General features: G+C 51.6%; 1 protein-coding gene across 2 annotated transcripts in view; it reads right to left on the bottom strand.

Moving 5' to 3' along the window:
* Positions 1-19,561, bottom strand: part of FERMT2 (FERM domain containing kindlin 2) — a gene marked incomplete at both ends in the record, with an annotated part of 35,231 nt that overhangs the window by 2,822 nt on the left and 12,848 nt on the right. For both annotated transcript variants that reach the window (XM_079537311.1, XM_079537310.1), the window contains 9 exons: positions 1,305-1,526; positions 1,704-1,810; positions 2,786-2,910; positions 4,026-4,075; positions 5,062-5,196; positions 6,176-6,283; positions 6,612-6,714; positions 6,799-7,024; positions 11,211-11,345. In XM_079537311.1, coding sequence (XP_079393437.1) covers positions 1,305-1,526; positions 1,704-1,810; positions 2,786-2,910; positions 4,026-4,075; positions 5,062-5,196; positions 6,176-6,283; positions 6,612-6,714; positions 6,799-7,024; positions 11,211-11,345 — 1,211 coding nt within the window. The remainder of the gene's footprint in view (positions 1-1,304; positions 1,527-1,703; positions 1,811-2,785; positions 2,911-4,025; positions 4,076-5,061; positions 5,197-6,175; positions 6,284-6,611; positions 6,715-6,798; positions 7,025-11,210; positions 11,346-19,561) is intronic.

Here is a 19,561-nt window from a genome sequence, read left to right on the forward strand (position 1 = left end):
TCCTTTCACAGGGTTGTGGAGAGCAGTGAGGTCTCTCCTGAGCTATCTTTTGCGTTTCAGATTTGATGCTCCCCAGACATAGCATGCCAGCCCTACACTGCTGCAACAGCACATGGAAAAAACCAAAGCCTAAGCAGGTTTGGGGCTGCCACATCCATAAATCATCTCACAAGGCCGGATGCCAACTCCCATTTTCAATATCCTCTTCCTTATGCCAGGGCACAAGGGGACCCTCAGCCAAATTCCTTGCATTCCCTCCTCTATCCATCCATCCATCCATCCATCCATCCATCCATCCATCCATCCATCCATCCATCCATCTATCCGTCCGTCCGTCCGTCCTTCCTAGCAAACAGCCTTTGAAACTGCCCCTATCTCTCCAGCTCTCCCATTCTGATGCCCACTGTCCCCATGGGGCCATGCCCTGTGGTTGATTTCCATAGCAAGGATGCCTGCACACTAAGTAAGTTCTATCCTACTATTTTTCCAGGTGCCCCCATTTTACTGAGCCGGAGCCTGGAAGGTGCTGTATGTCAAAGCTGGATATTTATGCAGCCTCTCCACCATCCAAATGGATATAAAGGCTCATTCAGAAGAAGAACAAGGGCTATATAAAATATAACTCCACTGCCAGGAAATCATCGTGCTGTGCCAATAAAAAGTTATATTTTTCCTGCTTCTCTCAGTTGCAGCCTTCTTCTTGGCTTGCAGAGGTCGAACGCAGCCACAGCCCAAGAACTCGGGCTGCAGAGCCATTCATGTCAGTGAGAGGCCACAGAGCAATGCCTTCCTTATTTCTGCTGCTGAACTGGAGTGTAATGTCTTTCAGAAAGCCATGCGTTTTTTTCCATCACGAAACAGATCAGCTCTGTCATGCACGGACTGAATGCAGCGCCGAGTTCAAGCACAAGTCGTGGCGATGTAAAATGAAGCAATGTTTCAAGGACTGGCATTTGGAAGGAGGGGGAAAGCAAAGAGAGAAATATGCAAACCGCAGTACAGCCAAGTCTGCACAAAGCACTGCAAGCAACTGCAGCTCCGCTCATCCTGAGGGCTCCTGCACAGCCCAGTGCAGGTTGTGGTGCCAGCACCGGGATCCTGCGTGGCTGAGCTGCAGCATCCTTTTGGGGTGAACACAGCTCAACCGAGGGACGGGCACCGCTGCTGACGTGCACTCAACCTACAAAGTGTCATTATGGTGGTGGGTGCCATTCCCTGACGCCGGAGCACAGATCTCAGCGGGTGCTGTGTTTTAGTAGGGTGCATCCCAACACACCACCCCACGGCCCCGCGGCCGGCCCTACCTGCTTGCTCTTGTACTTCTTCAGGTAGCGCGGGGACACCAGGCACTCGGGGTTGATGTCTGTTGTGATCTGCTCCGGGATCAGCTGCGGGTCCGGGTTGAGGTGTTGCATCTTCAGGAAGGAGAGGATGTTCTGCACCTCCATGCTGTACGAGCTGTCCGCCATCGTCTTGCCCTTGGAGGCGAGGCGGCAGGCGGCCATCCAGCTGGCGTACTGCCTCTCCTGTGGCACAGGGAGAGCGTGGCTGTCAGCTGGGGACGAGGCATCAGCCCACCCCCCTCAAGCACCCGACAGCCTTCCTGCCTGCACAGCTGAGCAGAAACCAAGCGGTGGCCACGGGATGGACCCGAGCAGAGGAGATGGGTGCTGTCACCCATATGGACGAGGGGACAGACTTACGTTGTCACAGCGCAGCCAGATTTCATTCATTCCCTCTGCAACGGGGATCAGAAGCTTGATGTTAAACTTCTGACCAGAGATGTTCACGTCGGGAGTGACTTCACAACCTGCAATGGGAGCCACTGTTCAGAAGGACGTTCTAACACGGAGAAAACAAGGAAAATGGACAAGAAAAGGCAAAGCATTCCAGCTAGGTGCTGCCAAATTGCAGATCTCACAATGCATCATCCAATGGGACAGCATCACAGGGACACAAACTGTGGCACACAGCTATATTAGAATCATAGAATCACAAGGCTGGAAACGACCTATAAGATCATCTAGCTCCTCTTCCCAGTGAAGGGAAAATGGAAAGCAGAGAGACTGAAGCTGACAGGTTCCCCCAGGACTCACCTCCCACACCTTGGCCTTGATCTAATGGTAAACACCACTTGGTCCCCAGATTTTCACAAAGGTGCAGGAAAATGTGACTGGCCAGGTCCTGAACACCCATGTGCTGTTCTGTGTGGGTGCACTGCGATGTTTAGTGCTATGAGCATCCCACTTTGGGTGTTCAAGAAATGCTACGAGCCACTGTGCCAACATGGGTGGTGAATGGGGATGGCCAAGGTCACAGAATCACAGCACCCCATAATTATAAAACAGTTTGGGTTAGGAGGCACCTTAAAGCCCATCCAGTTCCACACCCTGCTGTGGGCTGGCTGCCCCTCCCACCAGTTCAGGCTGCCCAGGACCCCGTCCAGCCTGGTCACAATGAAGTCTCCTTGGAGCCTTCTCTTCCCCAGGCTGTCTCCCTGGGCTTGCAAGAACCTTTTTCACTCTGACTTCACTCTGCAGCCAAAAAATGGTCCAGCCTGAGAGGTGAGTGGCAAACAGATATGCTACTGGGGAGCTGGCAGCACCTAACGGGGTCGTGGGCCATGTGGTAGACATCTCAGCACACACCAGCCCAGCCACTTTCTCCTTTTCACACGTTTATCCACACCCAGGATGGCACGCTAGGAACACAAGTGGAAAAGCAAGGTGCTGCAGTGGCAGATGACCACTGGAATGCCACGCAAGTGTGTGAATGCTGCTCCTACCTCTCAAGTTCATCTGGTGGGCAGGAGTTCCGTTGGCTTCCTCTTTGCTTTTGTAGCAGGAGATGGAGGTATCTTTGAAGGTGCACCAGTATGGCTTGTAACCTTTCAGGGTCAGCTTCTTGGGCCTGTGAGACAGGGTGTGGGACGTTACAAACACGGGGCTAACCAGGTGGTGGGATGCAAATTGGGCTGCGAAATGACCACCTGCAATCACAGGATCATTAGGGCTAGAAAAGATCACCCAGTTCAGCTCACCCCACCATGCCCAGTGCCCACATCCCTCAGTACCACATCCCCACGGCTCTGGAATACCCCCAGGGATGGTGACCCCACCACTGCTGGGCAGCTGTGCCACTGCAGCACCGAAGGAGATGTAGAAGTTGGGCTGGCAGAAATGTGCATGCAGCAGCAGTGAGGTGCCCAGCACCCAATCTGACCACTGGTGCCTTAATGGAGTTTTGGAAGTTTATCCAAGCTGCAGTTCTCAGAGATTGCACCGACTCAGCGGAGTGAACCAGCAACACCTCCTCCCTCCCTGACAACTGACACTCCAACTGGCGAGCAGTTAGCAATTAGAGCTGTGCCTGATTTTATTGGCAAACGAGCACGTCAAAGCAAACAGTAAGGTTTTTGTGCGATGGTTTGCTTTCAGGGGAAAACCACCCACCCTGAAGCATGGCGCGGGCTCCAGTCCTGCGGCTTTGCCCCAGTTGGAGCAGAGACAATTACAACAGAGGGGCTCATTATGGAGCTATTCCACTGCCATCACTTTTCTGCCCCTGTACCTATCCTGTCAACTCCCGTTGGGTTTATTCATTTTCCAGAACGTTCACCATAACCTGTGCTGCTGCAGAGAACTGCAAAACACTGGAAGCTGCCACAGCACCAGCCAACGTCCAGCTGCTGCCATTCCCAGGCATCCACGTTGCAGCAGAATGAACAAAACCCATAAATCCTGAGCGCAGGGACATGCACAGGGGTTGACGTTTAAGAACTTCAGGATCAAATGGGATGGTTGGGAACAACGTGGAATAATACCCAGTGGCTGTGCTGAGTGCTGGAGAAAGCAAAATGTGTTAACAGCCACGGCGCCCAGGTGCTGCAAACTGCAGGGTAACGGCTCTGCGGTTTCCATGCATGGTAACACAGTAAAATCTGGAGTCAGGAGGGGAAGAAATGGACAGGAGGCAGCAGGACCATGAATTATTCATTGCTACCACCTCTTCCCAGCAGTACTTACTTGAATACTTTAATGTAGTCAGCAAGCTCCGGGATGGAAGTGATGTCACCCTGAAAATATAAAGGAGAGGATCGTAGAACGGGCTGCGATGGAAGGGACCTCAAAGGTCACCCAGATCCGACCACCAAACGGTCACTTCCAGTGCTGGGGGAGGAAGCACACAGAGCATCTACTGCATGGGAGTGCTGCCTGGAAAGCAGAGGGCAATATTCGATGGTTTTTATGGGATTCCTGCTGAGCGCTGTCACGCTGAATGGCATTTCCAGTTCCCACGAGCTCCAACCAAAGGGTTTTCAAACGACACGGAGCACAAACAGCGCTGCAGCAGTTTCCAGCAGCGGGACAGTTTACTTCCTGTCTGCAGTGAGCAATGCTGTTTACAGATACAACGGGGGAAAAAAAATGCAGAATCTAAACAAACAATCCACTAATTGCCCATTATCCGTATTCAATTACTCGAATGCATCTGGAAATGGCTACTGGGAGCAACCGGTAGAGAAAAGGATGGATTTTTTTTTGACGAATCATTGCCTTCTTCACTCCTGTCTGGTGAGGATTGCTCCTCAGTGCTGTGCTTCAGCTCTGCTTTGCAAAGAAATTGTGAACGGTCTCTTGGCTCTGACAACCAGGCCCTATTTCGATCATAGAATCACAGAATGACCTGGTTTGATAAGGACCACAGTGACCATCTAGTTTCAACCCCCTGCTATGTGCAGGGTTGCCAACCACTGAACCCACTATTTCTGCTGCATCCCAGTGATGCTGCTCTCCCTGCCAATCTCTGCAGGCTGAGGGTGGCAGTTCTACTTCAAAATATGAAAGTACTATTGGGCTCTATGCTCTGCATCACAACCGTAGGGTCATTAAGGTTGGAAAAAAGGATCATCACGCCCAAACGTGTTGCTCCACTGGGCTGCAGGCAACAGAAAAAAAAGGGAGACGAAGGAAATAAGGCAGGATGGATGCTCAGAACAGTGATCCTTGCTTGCAAGAGGCAAGGAGGGGATGTGTACGGCCCCGTGCCCACAGCCCTTACCAGAATTGTCGACGTTTTGCCACCTTCCAAGGTGATTTCCAGGTCGGAGAGCGCAGCATCCACCTCGTCCACGTCCTTGTCACTGTTGTTCAGGTGGTTTTCTGATGACATGATGGACAGCTTGTTGATGTGGTACTGAAAGGCAAGGCATGGCTGCGTGAGCAAAGGCGGCCTGCACCCACTGCTCTTCCCTCATCCACCAGGACGTGCACCACACCGTGTTCTTCCAGTGACAACCGCTCAGCATTTTTGGATGCACAAACTTTTGCTGAAACGGCCCAACTGTTGTGATGAGGCTGCAACGTGCACAAAGATCTCCCATCACAGAATCACAGCATGGCCTGGGTTGCAAAGGAACTCACCCAGCTCCAACCCCCTGCTGTGTGCAGGGTCGCCAACCACCAGACCAGGCTGCCCAAAGCCACATCCAGCCTGGCCTTGAATGCCTGCAGGGATGGGGCATCCACAGCCTCTCTTGTCTCACGTTGTTTTTACAAAAATGCAGTGAAACCTCACTCCAAGCACTAAGCACAGCCCAACGTGGGCTGCTGACAGAGTTAGGCTCAATCTTTATATTTTTGTTTTCACCGTTTTCTTCCTGGGAGGGGCCCTAAGAGCAGACTCGGGCTCCCTCTGGGGATGCTCCTACATCCTCCAGCAACGAGGAGCGCCAGACCACACATAGGAAATTGCCCACTGTCCGTCCCACAGAAGTCAATAGCAGGTGTAGTATTTATGCCAAATCACACCAAGGACTTCATAAAGCAGATAAATACGTCGTTCCAGGAAACCCACAGATTACCACCAGCTGTTTGGGGGGCAGCATGCCAGCAATGTGCAGCTCAGGAACTTACTGTCCTTACACTTGGCTTTGTCAAACGGGGCAAAGCGACAAGTCCAGGCAGACATAAACATGTTTGGGAAAAGAAGGCTACATTCCTCTTCATAAGGAGTAACAGCAGCCACCATGCTAACTGCCCAATAAGTGGGACAGGAGACAGAAGCAGTCCAACTCCTATCAGCACAGGAATCCCAAGCAATCCATCAACAGAGCGGTCTACAAGAGCCACAAAATGAAGCTTGACCAAACCAAGCGTTGGGGGCCATCTCCTACCTGCAGCGCTGCAAACATCATCATCTCCTCCTCCGTGCACTCGATCTCCTCCAGCAGGATGGCCCACTTGGACTGCTCGTACAGCTGGTTGATCCTGATGGCGTCGTACTGCGCACAGGGAGAAACAGCGCAGCTCATAAGAGAGGTGCCACAGCAAGACCCGCCACCTCCCTCGCTCTGGGCACAACACACCCTCGTCTGATTACCCTTTCTCAATGCTCCCTTCAGCCCGGGGTGGACAAGGCTCACAGCCACAAAGCAGTCCCTGCAATGCCTTTCATCCCAGGGCACGGCAGCATGCACACCTGCCCTTGATGCAAGCACCCATTTGCAATGTGGTGGAATATTTACCAGCACAAATGCACTCTGGAGACACAGGCATCCTTCGCCCAAACCGTTTGCCTGCAAGGTGCAAGCCAAGAAACTAACTCCTTACCTTTGGATTCAGGTCGAAAAAGCTGTAATACTTGAACCGGAGCAGCAAAGCCTCGTTTTCCTTCACCTCCTGCTCCATGAGGGATCGGGACGAATCCAACCACCTGCAAATCATCAGCAAGGGGTAGCACACACAGAGAGCTCCCGCGAGATCGCGACGAGAGAAGACAAACAAGTGGTGGACTCACCCTTGGTTGATCTTGGCTTTGTCGAGGAGCGCCTGCGGCTTGTACAGCTTTGCTAGGGACTCGGGGGAGGTGACGGGCTGGCTGACGGCCAGGATGCCCGGGTTGCCCTCCGACAAGGCGCTGTCCCCAAACCATGCGGACGTGGGGGACAAGGGGCTGCCGTCGTGAGCGTCGTAAGTCGGCGTCATGGTTTTACTGTACAGTCCTGGGCTGGAATAGATGTTTCCTACCAGCGAGAGGAAGAAAGGCCGGCTGTGAGCTGGCGGCCAAGCCCAGCTCCACACAAAACCAATTCAGACACAAAACCGAAGCCAGCGGATGTCAAACCTTCCCTTTTTCTTTTTTACCATTTTGTTCCGCAGCTGGAAAACACTGCGCTGCTTGTTTTCCCATGACAAGCTGCCCCAACCTCTCTCTCTCTCTCTCTCTCTTTCTTCTCCAAGAGCGAAACTGATGGAAAAGCCATTCCCGAGCCGAATCCGTGGGAAAACCCGCGGGTCTCCCTGGGCCACCCCCCACTTACCGGTGTTACCTGGAGCTTAAAGATTTTGGAAGTCAAAGGTTTTAGAGGAGCAGGAAAATAAACTAAGGGCACGGCCAGAGAGACCAGAGGCAGAACACAAAAGTCCTAAGGAGGTGGAGCTCACCTTTGACGGGGCCGATGTAAAGAATATCGGTGCCTATGGAGAGGGAAAGAAAGGAGGGAAGTGAGAAGGCGAGAGAAAGTCACCGGGTCGGCAGGGAAGGAGGAGAGCTGGAAATACAAGTGTGGGTTAAGAGGGCTGAGTAGCACGCGTGAGGCTGAGCCACCCGACCCCAGTGCGGAGCTGGCCTGTGGCTGAGACTCCCCTCGTTACACTGATTGCACTTAAAGTCAGGGGAGGCGTTTCAGGTGCGTTTGCCAAACCAGGGGTTACGCCGAACCGCTCGAGATGAGGATTCTCTGAGTTTCCCACACCCCACTGCTGCGATCGCTCAGCTCAGCGGTCGGACTCGGTGATCTCCAAGGTCTTTTTCAACCCAGATGACCCCATGGTTTTGGCAACCATCACTGCTCAACGCAGACCCGAAACCGCCGTGTTTTCACCCTGATTTACTGCAGGGGAGGCTCCTCCAGCGATGCGGCCGTGCGATGCGTGCTCCCGTGCTGCCCCAAGTACAGCACCCTGCACACTTGTTTTGTACCGACACGTCAGACGCTTGCAAAGCCACCCAGAAGTTCTCTTGGTACACAACTTGCACCAAAAGCTCTGGTTTTTCCGAGTGTTTGCAGCAGTGCCAGCTGAGCCGGCAGGCAAAGTAACCCGAGTGACTCCAGCTCTTTTGCTCGTGTTACAAGAAATGGCCAGGCACCGAAATGTGGCATTTCACGGGCAGAGAAGCTTGCTTATGTGGCCAATTTGATATTAATACGCCGAGCAAGTGGTGCTATTTGGTGCAAAACCAATCCCAAAGCATGCATTACTCCCAGACGCTTTGAAGTTTTACAGCTCATACAGCTCCACGTTGGGGAAAAAAAAAGCCTTTTAAAATTACTAATTACCTAGAGAAGAAAGCTGACCCGACTTGGCATCTCATACCCAAAATAGCTGAGAGCTAAATCGTCCCCATTGATCTCAAAGGAGCATTGATTTTTATGTTAAGAGTATAAAATTCATATTTTGAGCGTAATGGATGTTCATTGAGCGCGTCCTAATGTCAGTGACTCCACTGCTTATGAAATCAGGCAATGAGCTCAACGTCGTTTGCTGGGAATAAATGTGTGCATCACTCAGGAGGACCAATACTTGGCCTTCTGGAAACGAGTTGTGTCCTTATGGAATCCAGTTCCATATTCATACTGCTCAGACGTGCCATTCAATGCACTCCAAATCTACCTTACAAAGCATTGCCTCCCTGGAGGCCCCAGGGAGGTGTTGGAGTCACCGTGCCTGGAGGTGTTCAAGAAACATATAAGTGTTGTACTAAGCGACGTGGTTTAATGGGGAACTATTGGTGGATGGTTGGACTGGATGATCTTGGAGGTCTTTCCCAGCCTTGGTGATTCTACAGTTCTAGGAAGGCTGAGCCACAGGGATGGTCCGAATCCATCATGCAGGAAAGATGTGAATGATCACACACAACACCCGTGGTCTGCATTTTGGGAACCCGCGTCCAGATAGGCGAAATATCTTCTGTATCTCCAGCCATTTTGAAGAGTGTTACAAAATTTCAGAGAACACTGAAGAATTATACAGGGGAGTTGAAACTAGATGATCACTGTGGTCCTTTTCAACCCTATGATCCTATGATTCTATGAATTATTCCAAGCGCTTTGTAACGATGCAGGACGCCATCGGGTTTTCCCAGTTTTAGGACAGAATGGAATCAGATGCATAAATCTGGTCCCAGCAGTCTGATCTGGAATGATAGGGCGTCTGATAGACCCTTCTGTGGAGAACAACACAGCTGACATCAGTCAGCCAAACTCATGCAGCTTTGATGGGATCGCCCCCACAATTAGCCTTGATGCTTTAGGCTGGTCAATGGCATCGTACCAAACACAGCCAATGCCACGGCAAGGAAACCTGAATAGTTTAGAAATGCAACTGTAAACTGCCTGGTAGTAAGGGAAATGGGAATGAAGATAAGAAAGCCTCGGAAAGCCAAGGATGCTTTTAGCACTCACTTCTTTGTAAGCGAATACAGGACTCCAGATGCGGCGCTGGGGGACGTGGCTTAGTGGGCATGGTGGGGATGGGCTGGCGTTGGTGTCTTACAGGTCTTTTCCAACCTGAATGACTCTATGATTCAATGGAGACTGTAGGGCAAGGCTTATTATGAGCCCTGCAGAGGCTTAAGCTGGCTGTGCTGCCAGACATCCTCGGTGACAAAAACTGAATCTATGTGCACTGAAATAAGCAGATCATGAAGTGCCAACTCATTTTACATGAGCATCCAGCGCACAGACAGGCGTTGGAACAACACTGACAAGAGTTTATTCAGATTAAGAAGACGATGTCAAACTAATGGGACCTAAACATCACAGGTAACTGCAGCAATTAAACCTGCAGCAAAAATCCTTGCATTCACAGATGCAGTACGAGAAAGACAAACCGAGCAGACAGTTCAAAGTGACTCACTGCAAGAGTAATAAATAATTTAAATTAAAAAGTGTCTTCTGCATACGTTTCCCACAAGTAGGGCCAAGGGCTTGGAATTAATCTAACAGAGATGCTCCCTGCAAACACTGCCTGTCGGAAAGGCTGCTGAGTGCCTCTCCTGATGGAAGTGCCAAATGACAATGAGCATTGGCTGGAGCCTTGAAAGACACAGGGAGATCTCCTCCAGATGGGAGAGGAAACGTCCAGAAGGATTGTTCAGTGATTTAGAAAAGAATGAGTGACAAAGGAGGGGGAAAAAAAAGGAGTATTTCTCTTTGGATACAAAGCCAGTCCACGCTGCCTGTCCCCAGGTGGAGATGCCAACCCTGCTTGCAGAGGTGAGCACCGCCAGCATTGACCACGCTGCTGCGACCTTCGCTCTCACCTCGCTTAATTCAAAGGCAATTAATACCAATCGACTGAACCCCGAGGCACTGGGTTCTCACAGCCTGCTGCCCTGCATCCCTCTCGTGCAGGACTTGAAACCCACAGCGCTGGCTGCCAGCCACGTCTCGCCTGCCTGCAGGCATGCAGCACCACGGCTGCCTCTGTGACTCCACCAGGGTTAAGTGCTCCCACTCGCAGCCTCCCTCATCCCAGCCCCGTGGAGCAGAGCCAGAACAACCCTCTGCTGGCAAACACCCCGCATCCATGTGCTGCTTGTGGCAAGCGGTGCTGCTCCGTTAGCGGTGCTGCTTTGTTAGCGATGCTCTGTGAGACAGGCTGGCAAAATCCCACAGCAGCAAGAACCCCCCCCCCGCCACGAGAGCTTTGTACCATCCCAATCCATAACTACACCCTTTGCAGGAGGGAGCTCTAATGCAATTAATAACAAGGCTGCTTCTGCTGGGCCATAAATAAGGTTTAGAGCAGTGGCACTGCCTAAAACACACCTGGAATGTGAAATTAGGAATGATTTTCCATTTGGCTTCTTTCTTACTAGGGTAAGAAAACATCTCAGTAACACAATCTGTGCATTGATGTGGTCACGCTTGGTTGCTTTTTTTATTTTATAAAGCCTGGCCTTGTTCTGCCTCCCTACACACCTCTGCCCCAGGCACTGATCTGTGCCGGCGTGACCGCTCACCAGTGTAGGGAGCTCATGGAAATCATGTGGGGCCCATTTCTTGCACAGACCGTAAGGACTTAGGTCAGATCAATGCCACTACACATTTTTCCCTCTATATGCTCCCATTTCGTTGTCTAGCTGCCTCTTCGTCCCTGCTCCCCATACGTGCAGCCCTGCAAAGTGCGCACGCTCAGGCTCACCCGACCCTGGTGTGATCAGTGGGCCCTCCAGCTCAAAGGCTTCGTCGTCACATTGATCATCCAGTTTCTTCTTTTTTTTCTTCGATGGATCTCTGGGTTTCCTCAGAAGAGAGAGCTCCTCTGGATGCCTGATGTCTGGGGAGAAATTTGTACAATCATTAAGGTTGGAAAAGACCTCCGAGATCCCCAAGCCCAACCCCAGCCCATCCCACTGTGCCCAGTGCCCACATCCCTCAGTGCTACATCTCCACTGAACACCTCCAGGGATGGTGGCCCACCACTGCTGGGCAATAATGGACCATTTTAACAAAGGCAAGATGAAAAAAAATGGGGAAAGCAGAGAAAATCCTTCCTTAAGGAACCACATCCAGTAACTCGAAATACCTGGGCTGATTTTCCTGTTTTGCAGAGGCTAAAAATGAAGTCGAGATCAAGCCTGTCTGGAACAAACACCTTTCTTATGGTTGGAGAGCTCACACAGCACTGGGGCCAAACACTGCACTTCCCATGCACAATGCAAACAGGAGGGGGCTGCTGATGAGTGGTCTCCCCTGGGGGTTTCATACAAAAACCAGTATTAATGACACGGATAGTGGGACCAGGTGCACCCACAGCGGATGACGCCAAGCTGAGCGGTGCAGCTGACATGACAGAAGGAAGGGATGCCATCCAGAGGGACGTGGACAGGACTGGGAAGTTCAACAAGGCTTAGTGCAATGCTTGGGGCCATCCCAAGCACAAATACAGGCTGGGCAATGAGCAGAGAGCAGCCCTGAGGACAAAGACCTGGGAACATTTAAAAACTAAAATGTAGGTTCAGATTGGATCTAAGGAAGACGTTCTTCATGATTAGAGTGGCGAGGCCCTGGCACTGCTGTCATGCAGTCTGCCCCAGCCCCTGTGTGGTTGCTATGTCCACATTTGCCAGGGAACGGCTGCCATCATAAACAGCACGTTCCAAAAATGACTTTATTTTGTAGCCTTATTACAGCATGGCTTGTCTGGCAGGCTGTGTCCTGCTCTGAGACTTTGCTGCCCTGCTTGCAGACATGGTGAGCGCTGTGGGGCCACAATGCTATCTGTACAACCTCTGCTTCCACCCACACCCGGGCTGTGGTTGTCCTTGGTGACATCCAGACCCAGCACCCCTTAACCCAGCACCTCCACGTTACCCATAGAATCATAGAACATTGGAAGGGACCTCGAAGATCATCCAGTTCCAACCCCAATGCCACAGGCTGCTTGCCGACCAGTAAATCAAGCTCCATTCAATCTGGCCTTTGAGCACCTCCAGGGATGGGCATCCACAACTTCTCTGAGCAGAATCTTCCATACTATGGCCAGAATCTCCCACTCTATGGGTGTCCCACCCTCAAACCATCCACTAACACAGCTTTAATTAATTAAAGTGCACCCTGATTCATTATTACGACACAAACACCACCCATGGCACTGAGCTCCCTCCCTGCACCCACTCAGGTTTCACCATCACTCAGTGCTTCAACCATTCCTCCCAACAAACGCCCGATGCGGGAATACAGACAGCTCTTCCGATTCGCTCCTCTCGCCTCCAGCTTATCTCATTAAGAAAAAATCTGCTGGGATAACTGGGGTCACGAGCACAGGATGACTTGCAGCAGTGCCTAAAATGAGGAGTTCCCCTGGTATTTTGCTAGCAAGGTTTATACTCGGCTGTTTATTTATGGTGCATTAGCAACTGATGCTGCCGCTCAGCTGAAACCATTCAAAGAGGCCAAGAGAAGGGCTGCAGGCCAAGCTCTGCTCCTGAAAGCAATCTGCTGGAGACGGCCCAACGCTTGACCATCTGATTTCAAAGTGACTTTTTATAGTTCCTCAGTTGTTCGTGACGCTCTCTTCGGATTACAAAGGATGCTGTGAGTTTTCAGCAGCTGCTTCAAAGCCGCGCAGCGCCACGAGGCACAGCGGAGCATCCTTGGCATGCAAGAGCCCCTTTGTGGCTGGGCACGTTTTACAGAGATAAATCCCAAATTTCACCCCAACGGCCAGCTGCTGGACACGCCGTCATCTCACAACCCTCCCAAAGCCAACTGCAGGCATTTGGGCTGCAATGGGGAGAGCAAAAGTGAAGCTTGCTGTAAGTGTGCAGCATGCAGGCAGTGAGTGAGCACCGCCGTCTGCTTCTCCGACCCCAAAGCCAAAGGAAAAGCAAAAAAAGAAAAGCAACTTTGAGCACTTTGCTGGTTGTGCTTCTCAATCTTTCAGTAAACTACTGGAGGAAAAAAACGCTTGACACTGCCTGTGATTAATAAGTTTACAAAGGCTCCTCAAGCGTGTTTTGAATAGAGACAGGCTTGGCAAATGCGGTGTTTAGTTACTGTAGCTAAAGCAGAGACTGTCCAGGGTATAAGGGTTTGCAGATGGTGGTGCTCCAGTTAGTTGGAAAGCAGGACAGGGAGCTGCTGAGGGCGCCAGCCCATTTTCTGGCCATAAAGGCAAGAGATACGTCTTTAAAGCGGTGTGAAAAACTGGAAATCCAATGGCAGGTCGTGCTGTTGGATAGGTCACACTGTGCCTGCAGAAAGCCATCCGCTGGAGATGTTCCTCTGGGGCAAAACATCTCCCCAGATGGGGACTGCAGCCTCAAAGCCAAGCAAACCCCATCCGCATCTCCCCCCATTTCAGCCCCCCCTGAGTCCTGGTCCCGCAGAGCTGCAGTGCTGACCTCCGAGCGGTGCAATGTTTGCTCTCCAATTTCTGCTTTTGTTACCATCTGCAGGGACTGTGTTTGCTTAAAGAGAGACTCCTTGTCTGTACACACAAGACAGATGGCGGTGGCGAAGTCTGCTTGAAATTACTGTAAATGATCACGATCCATTTAGCATTTCAATTTCTGCATGTTGTGCAAGCGTGTGAAATCTCAGCTATTCCCTCAGCGGCGCGGCTGGAAGCGGCCCATCCTGCTGGGTGCTGCCTATGGAGATCCCATCCGTGGCTGCGCTGTGCTGATGCAGACAAACTCTTGGCCTTTCATTCCCCTGGAATCTCTCCTTTCTGCTCCAGCCCAAACACAGCCCACCCGGCCCAGCTGTGCCCATTTATCTCCTGCCCAGAGATGAGCAGCAGAGCTGGGATGAAAAATCCTCCTTCTCCGCAGAACAGTGCACTGACTGCTCCTGGAAAACTGGCTTTGAAGGAAAACAGCCACTCTGATGGCGGTAAAATTCCAAATTCACACCATTTTTGGACCAAATCCATCAAGCAAACCACGCAGACGCTGCATCCTTAACACCAAGGTGCACTGCAGCTGTGGGAAAGCAGAGGCAGGAACAAAACCCACGGGTTTTGGCACGGAAGAAGGATTTTGCTCCTTTGTGTCCATCCAAGCTGGCATCACCCAGTGGAAGCACTGTCTCAGGATACATCAGCTTCCCCCAAATCTAAAATTATGGGAAATCACACTACTTAGAATCACAGAATCGTTAGGGTTGGAAAAGACCTCTGCTATCATCTAGTCCAGCCCTCCACCAACTACCAGTGCTGTCCACTGCAACACATCCAGTATCCGGTTTTGACATGCCAAGAGATCAAACCCTCCAAAGAAGTTACTGTTCCCTTTTCCACTCCAATTCTGGCTGCCTAAAATCCATACAGCTTAAGGTTAACCTTACTCTTGAAACACTGAAAACTCCATCATTTTCCTTGCAGCAGACGCAACGTTTAGGGGAAATCCTCGCTTTAATGCTCATCCAGTTGCCCTCAGCTAGGACATGTGTTTTGAAGTGGGATATTTCTGCACTGGATAACCAATGCCTCGAACCAATGACTCATAAAAATTACAGCCTTTGCACTCCGACACGACGATTCCTAGAGAAACGAGACCTCAAAACCCACGTCCCTCCCATTTCAGATTTCAAGCTACATTTTTTGGGAGGGAATCAGCAAATTCTGTCTGCCGCCGTGAGTCGACAGAACCAGGTATTATCCTTATCTTTAACTCATTCAAGATAAAGCTCTGCAAAACAAACCCAAGGCAATAAAAAAATAAAAAGCAGCGCATAGCATTGGGAACGCCTGCAGATAAGAGTGTGGCTGTGCTGTGGTGCTGCAGCATCTGACCATGGAGCAGCTCCTCACCCATAGCACATTCAGAACATTTTATTATGGGTTCTTCAGCTGCCTGGCTGTTTAAATATTTATCTGGGCCAAAGCCAAGCTCTGTGTTACAGTCATGGGCCAGCAGGTCGGTCAGGACATCCCGTGAGCCACCTGATGTGCTGCAGAGCAAAACCAGGGCTCACCCTGGCATGGGCTCTGCCTTCCAAAATTCCATATGGAAAACCTGAGAGCTGGATGAACGATGCGCTGCTGGAGCAGAGAAGCGCAAAACCACCTAAAAATGGTGTGCCTGGGAGACCTGATCATGGGATCATAGAATCACTGACGTTGGAAAAGATCCCCCAAGCCCAACCCCAGCCCACCATGCCCACTGCCCACATCCCTCAGTGCTGCACCTCCACGGCTCTGAAGCACCTCCAGGGATGGGGACTCCAATACCCAAGTGCAGGACTCAGCTCCTTGTCTCATTGAACCTCATCCATTGGCCTCAGCACACTGACAGCCCTTCCAGATCCCTCTGTAGGGCCTTCCCACCCTCAGCCAGGTTGACACCTCCTAACAGCTTGCTGTCATCTGCCAAATTATTGACGCTGAGTGGTGCCCAGAGTCAAAACCAGGTTGCACTGGACTGGAGGTGCCTCTAAGGGAGAGGTGGAAGAGGAAGGAGACAGCACTGATGGAACCCAGCGTTAGTGTAAGGCGAATAAAAAAGGAGAGACAGGAGGAGCCAAACGCTGTATGTTTGGATGATTTTTCCATGAGTGGGATGAAATCCCCAGCCTCCCGTTATCCGGATGCCTTTTGGAGCCCAGACAGCACTTTGAGCCTTTCCCTGAAGTTGCTGAAGTCAAATTAAACTCATTCGATTAAGCGCCACAAACAAGAGAATAAATCCACTTAGAGCCTCAGCATCGGGCCATAAAGAGAGAACAGGCGTGGAGCTGGGTTGCCAGCAGCTCCTCATGGCTTTGGGATGGACGTCTATTTAAAGGGGCTCTGTCAACAGAAGAGTAAGGATGAAAAAATCCACTGACTCACACGGTGACATACAGCCTGACGCTGCTCCACAGCAAGATGGGGACAGGGATGGGGAGGAGAAAGGGGGGGGGGGAAGAGTTTGTTCCATTTTGGTCACTTTGGGACTACGTGTCGTTATTTTGGTCCTGGGGTGCATTCAGACTCTACGTGAACACAGCAGACGCATACAGGAGAGCAATAAAAAGAGTGAAAAAAATGAAGAAGTTGGCAGCGGCGCACTCGGCCTTTGCGATTTAAAAAGCTGAGTCCACTGCAATTTGGCAGGCTCTCTAAATGGTAAGATTTCCTTCCACACCCATCCCCTAGACATATTTAGAAATAGCTGTGCTACTGCCAAACCTCTGCTGGCGGTAGCAGAAGGCAGCAGCAAACCCTGCCCAGGGGCTGGGATGGGAGCGATGGCTCCGAGCATCCCCGCAGTGCTGCCCAGCATCCCAGCACTGTGCTGGGGGAGGGCTGCTTCCCCCAGCTGCTCGTGTGCAAAACCCTGAATTGGTCTCGATATTTTAGGAGAAATGCTGCTTTGTTTTCGAGCCGGGCATAAAGGAAGAAAAAAATAGTTTAAATCCTAAAATCACGGCATGGGTCGGGTTGGAAGGGGATTCCACGATCATCCAGTCCACATGGGTGCCCCCCAGCTTATCCACCCCATCCGTGGCCTCAGGCACCTCCAGGGATGGTGCACCCCAGCTATGGGCAGAGGGGTGGCTGTCCCACATCCCCAGCTCTGCCCCGTGCCTTTCCCAAGGCAGCCAGCAGCACTCTATGTGCTAATGGGGCTGGGCAGAGCCCCGGGAGGACCAACAGGCTTCACTTTTGCAGAAATAGCAGCTTTTTATAGAAGTTTTTTTGGCATCCGAGGGCGTGGAAATATTACAAATACTTCAGAAGGCAGAGGACATTCTGTACTGGGGGAGAGATCAGTTTATAAAGAGAAGCAAAATAAATAAATAAATAAATAAATAAATAAGGTAGGGTCATATTCAGTGTCTAGACAGCCAGGGGTGACACCTCGCCCAGCTCACACCGTGCTGCTCCCAAATGCCACCAGCAGCATGGCTCGGGTTGCAGGCGAAGGCTGGGACAAGCAGGGCACATCAGCTGTCACTCATCATAGAACGGCCTGGGTTGCAAAGGAGCACGATGCTCATCCAGCTCCAACCCTCTGCTGTGTGCAGGTCACCAACCAGCAGCCCAGGCTGCCCAGAGCCACATCCAGCCTGGGATGATCTGATCATGATCTCCGTCTGGACACCAAGCCATTGACCACCACTCTCCGAGGTACGAACGCACAACCAGTGAAGAATACGAGGAAGAACCTTATAAGGACAGCAGCTTTTCCCCACCACAACAACTCTCCATTTCTGGGACACCCGCAGCGCTGCTGGGGCAGGAAATGCAGAGGCATGGGAAAAAAGCCTTCCTGCTTGCAGCTCTGTTTGCTTTTCCTCTCCCACGTGCCCAGCAGCAGCAGTGCATCCTGCCTGCAGCCCAGGATACAGGGAGAGAACCTACAGAGCAGCACGAGGCGCCCACAGGGAAACAGCTTAAGAAAAAAGCAGATGGAAAGCATCATCTCTAATCACACAGTGATGGCGTGATGGCAAAGAGCTTCTGTCTGTCTGCAGCTACACGGGATGATTGCTCAGCAGCGGCTGATTGGAGAAGACCTCCAAGATACCCAACCCCAACCAGCCCACCCTGCCCACTGCCCACATCCCTCAGTGCCACATCTGGAACACCTCCAGGGACGGTGACCCCACCACTGCTGGGCAGCTGTGCCACTGCAGCACTGCTTTTTCAGAGAAGGAATGCTTCCTAATATCCAACCTGACCCTCCCCCGGTACAATGTGAGGCCATCACCTCTCATCCTATCGCTGTCAAATGCAAGAAGAGGCTGATCCCCACCTCGCTACCACCTCCCTTCAGGCAGTTGTAGAGAGTTGTAGAACATTTCCATCACCGGGCTCTCGTTGCTCTGGATTCTTGGGGGTTCCTATCCAGGCAATGGTATTTTGGGGTGTCCAGGAAAGAGAAGCCCAGGGGGACCATCACTGGACTGGAGAATGCTCTTCAGTCCTTTCTCCATGGGAGAAGCAGGGACTTCATCTGCTCTGAGCTCCATGTGATTGGTGGGTCAGAACTGGCCTGGGGAGCTGCTCAAGTGGGGGCAAAGCCATTTCACCGCAGTGATGGGAGCCTGCAAACAGATCTGGGAGCTCCAAGTACAGCTCAAAGCTGTACTTTGATTCTGGGTCATAGCTGAGCCTGGAAGGAAGAGCTTCAAAGCTGTCCCTACTCAAGTCCCTTTCCTAACATCCAGCCTGAACCTCCCCTTGCAATTCGCCCCATACCAATCAGCTGCTGATATGCAGCATGCTGAATTGCATTCACATACCTTCTAGGTTGTCTGCTGGGCAGGGAAAACCTCCCCAGCAGGGCAGCGATGGGACAGGAACACATAGGGCACTCATAAGCAGCACCACATCCCCATCCCTCAGCAATCCCTGAACCAAAAAAGGGAACTTTTACTTTCTCTTTCTGTGGTTTCTGACTGCAGACCAAAGCCTGCCCTCACGGCAGGCACACAGCCAGGCCCAGCACCGGGCTGCTCTCTCCACCCTCCTCCCATCCCAGTGCCCTCCCCACCGGCTGCAGGGGGAACACAGGGGCTGTTCCACTGGGAATGAGATTGCGTTTTCCAGCTTCACACGACCTCCACGGACACTGGGGGACGTGTGAGCAGCTCTAGAATCCTCCCACATCCACCCCCAGGATCCCCAGAGGTGAGCTTTGCTCTCTGAGACCGTTTCCATCTGCAGATTAGGGGCTCTGAAAAGAAATCCCACTGGTGACATGCTGTATTCCAGAAGGCAGCAGCAATAATGCTCTCATTTTAATTAAAAGAGATGCAGAACAGAAGCAACCTCACTGGCCAGTCCCAATGGGCCAGCTCTGCAATGGAGGCTGCTCTGCCTTGCCACGTCCCCTCCAAACCATTTCACATAGCTCTGACAGCATTCATCATCTGCTGTAACACCAATTCCCCTTTTGCAGCCTGTGACGGAAATGCAAATCTCAGGCACCGCACTGGAGCAAAGCCATTGCAAGGACCGAAGGACAGTGGCAGAAACACTCCACAGATGTCAGCCTCCTTCCTTCCTTCCCCATCGCTCTCTGATTTGAGACCAATTGCAGAACAAAAGCTAGGGCA

Source organism: Tetrao urogallus (assembly GCF_951394365.1).
Source record: "Tetrao urogallus genome assembly, chromosome: 6".
In the NCBI taxonomy this organism is placed as follows: domain Eukaryota; kingdom Metazoa; phylum Chordata; class Aves; order Galliformes; family Phasianidae; genus Tetrao; species Tetrao urogallus.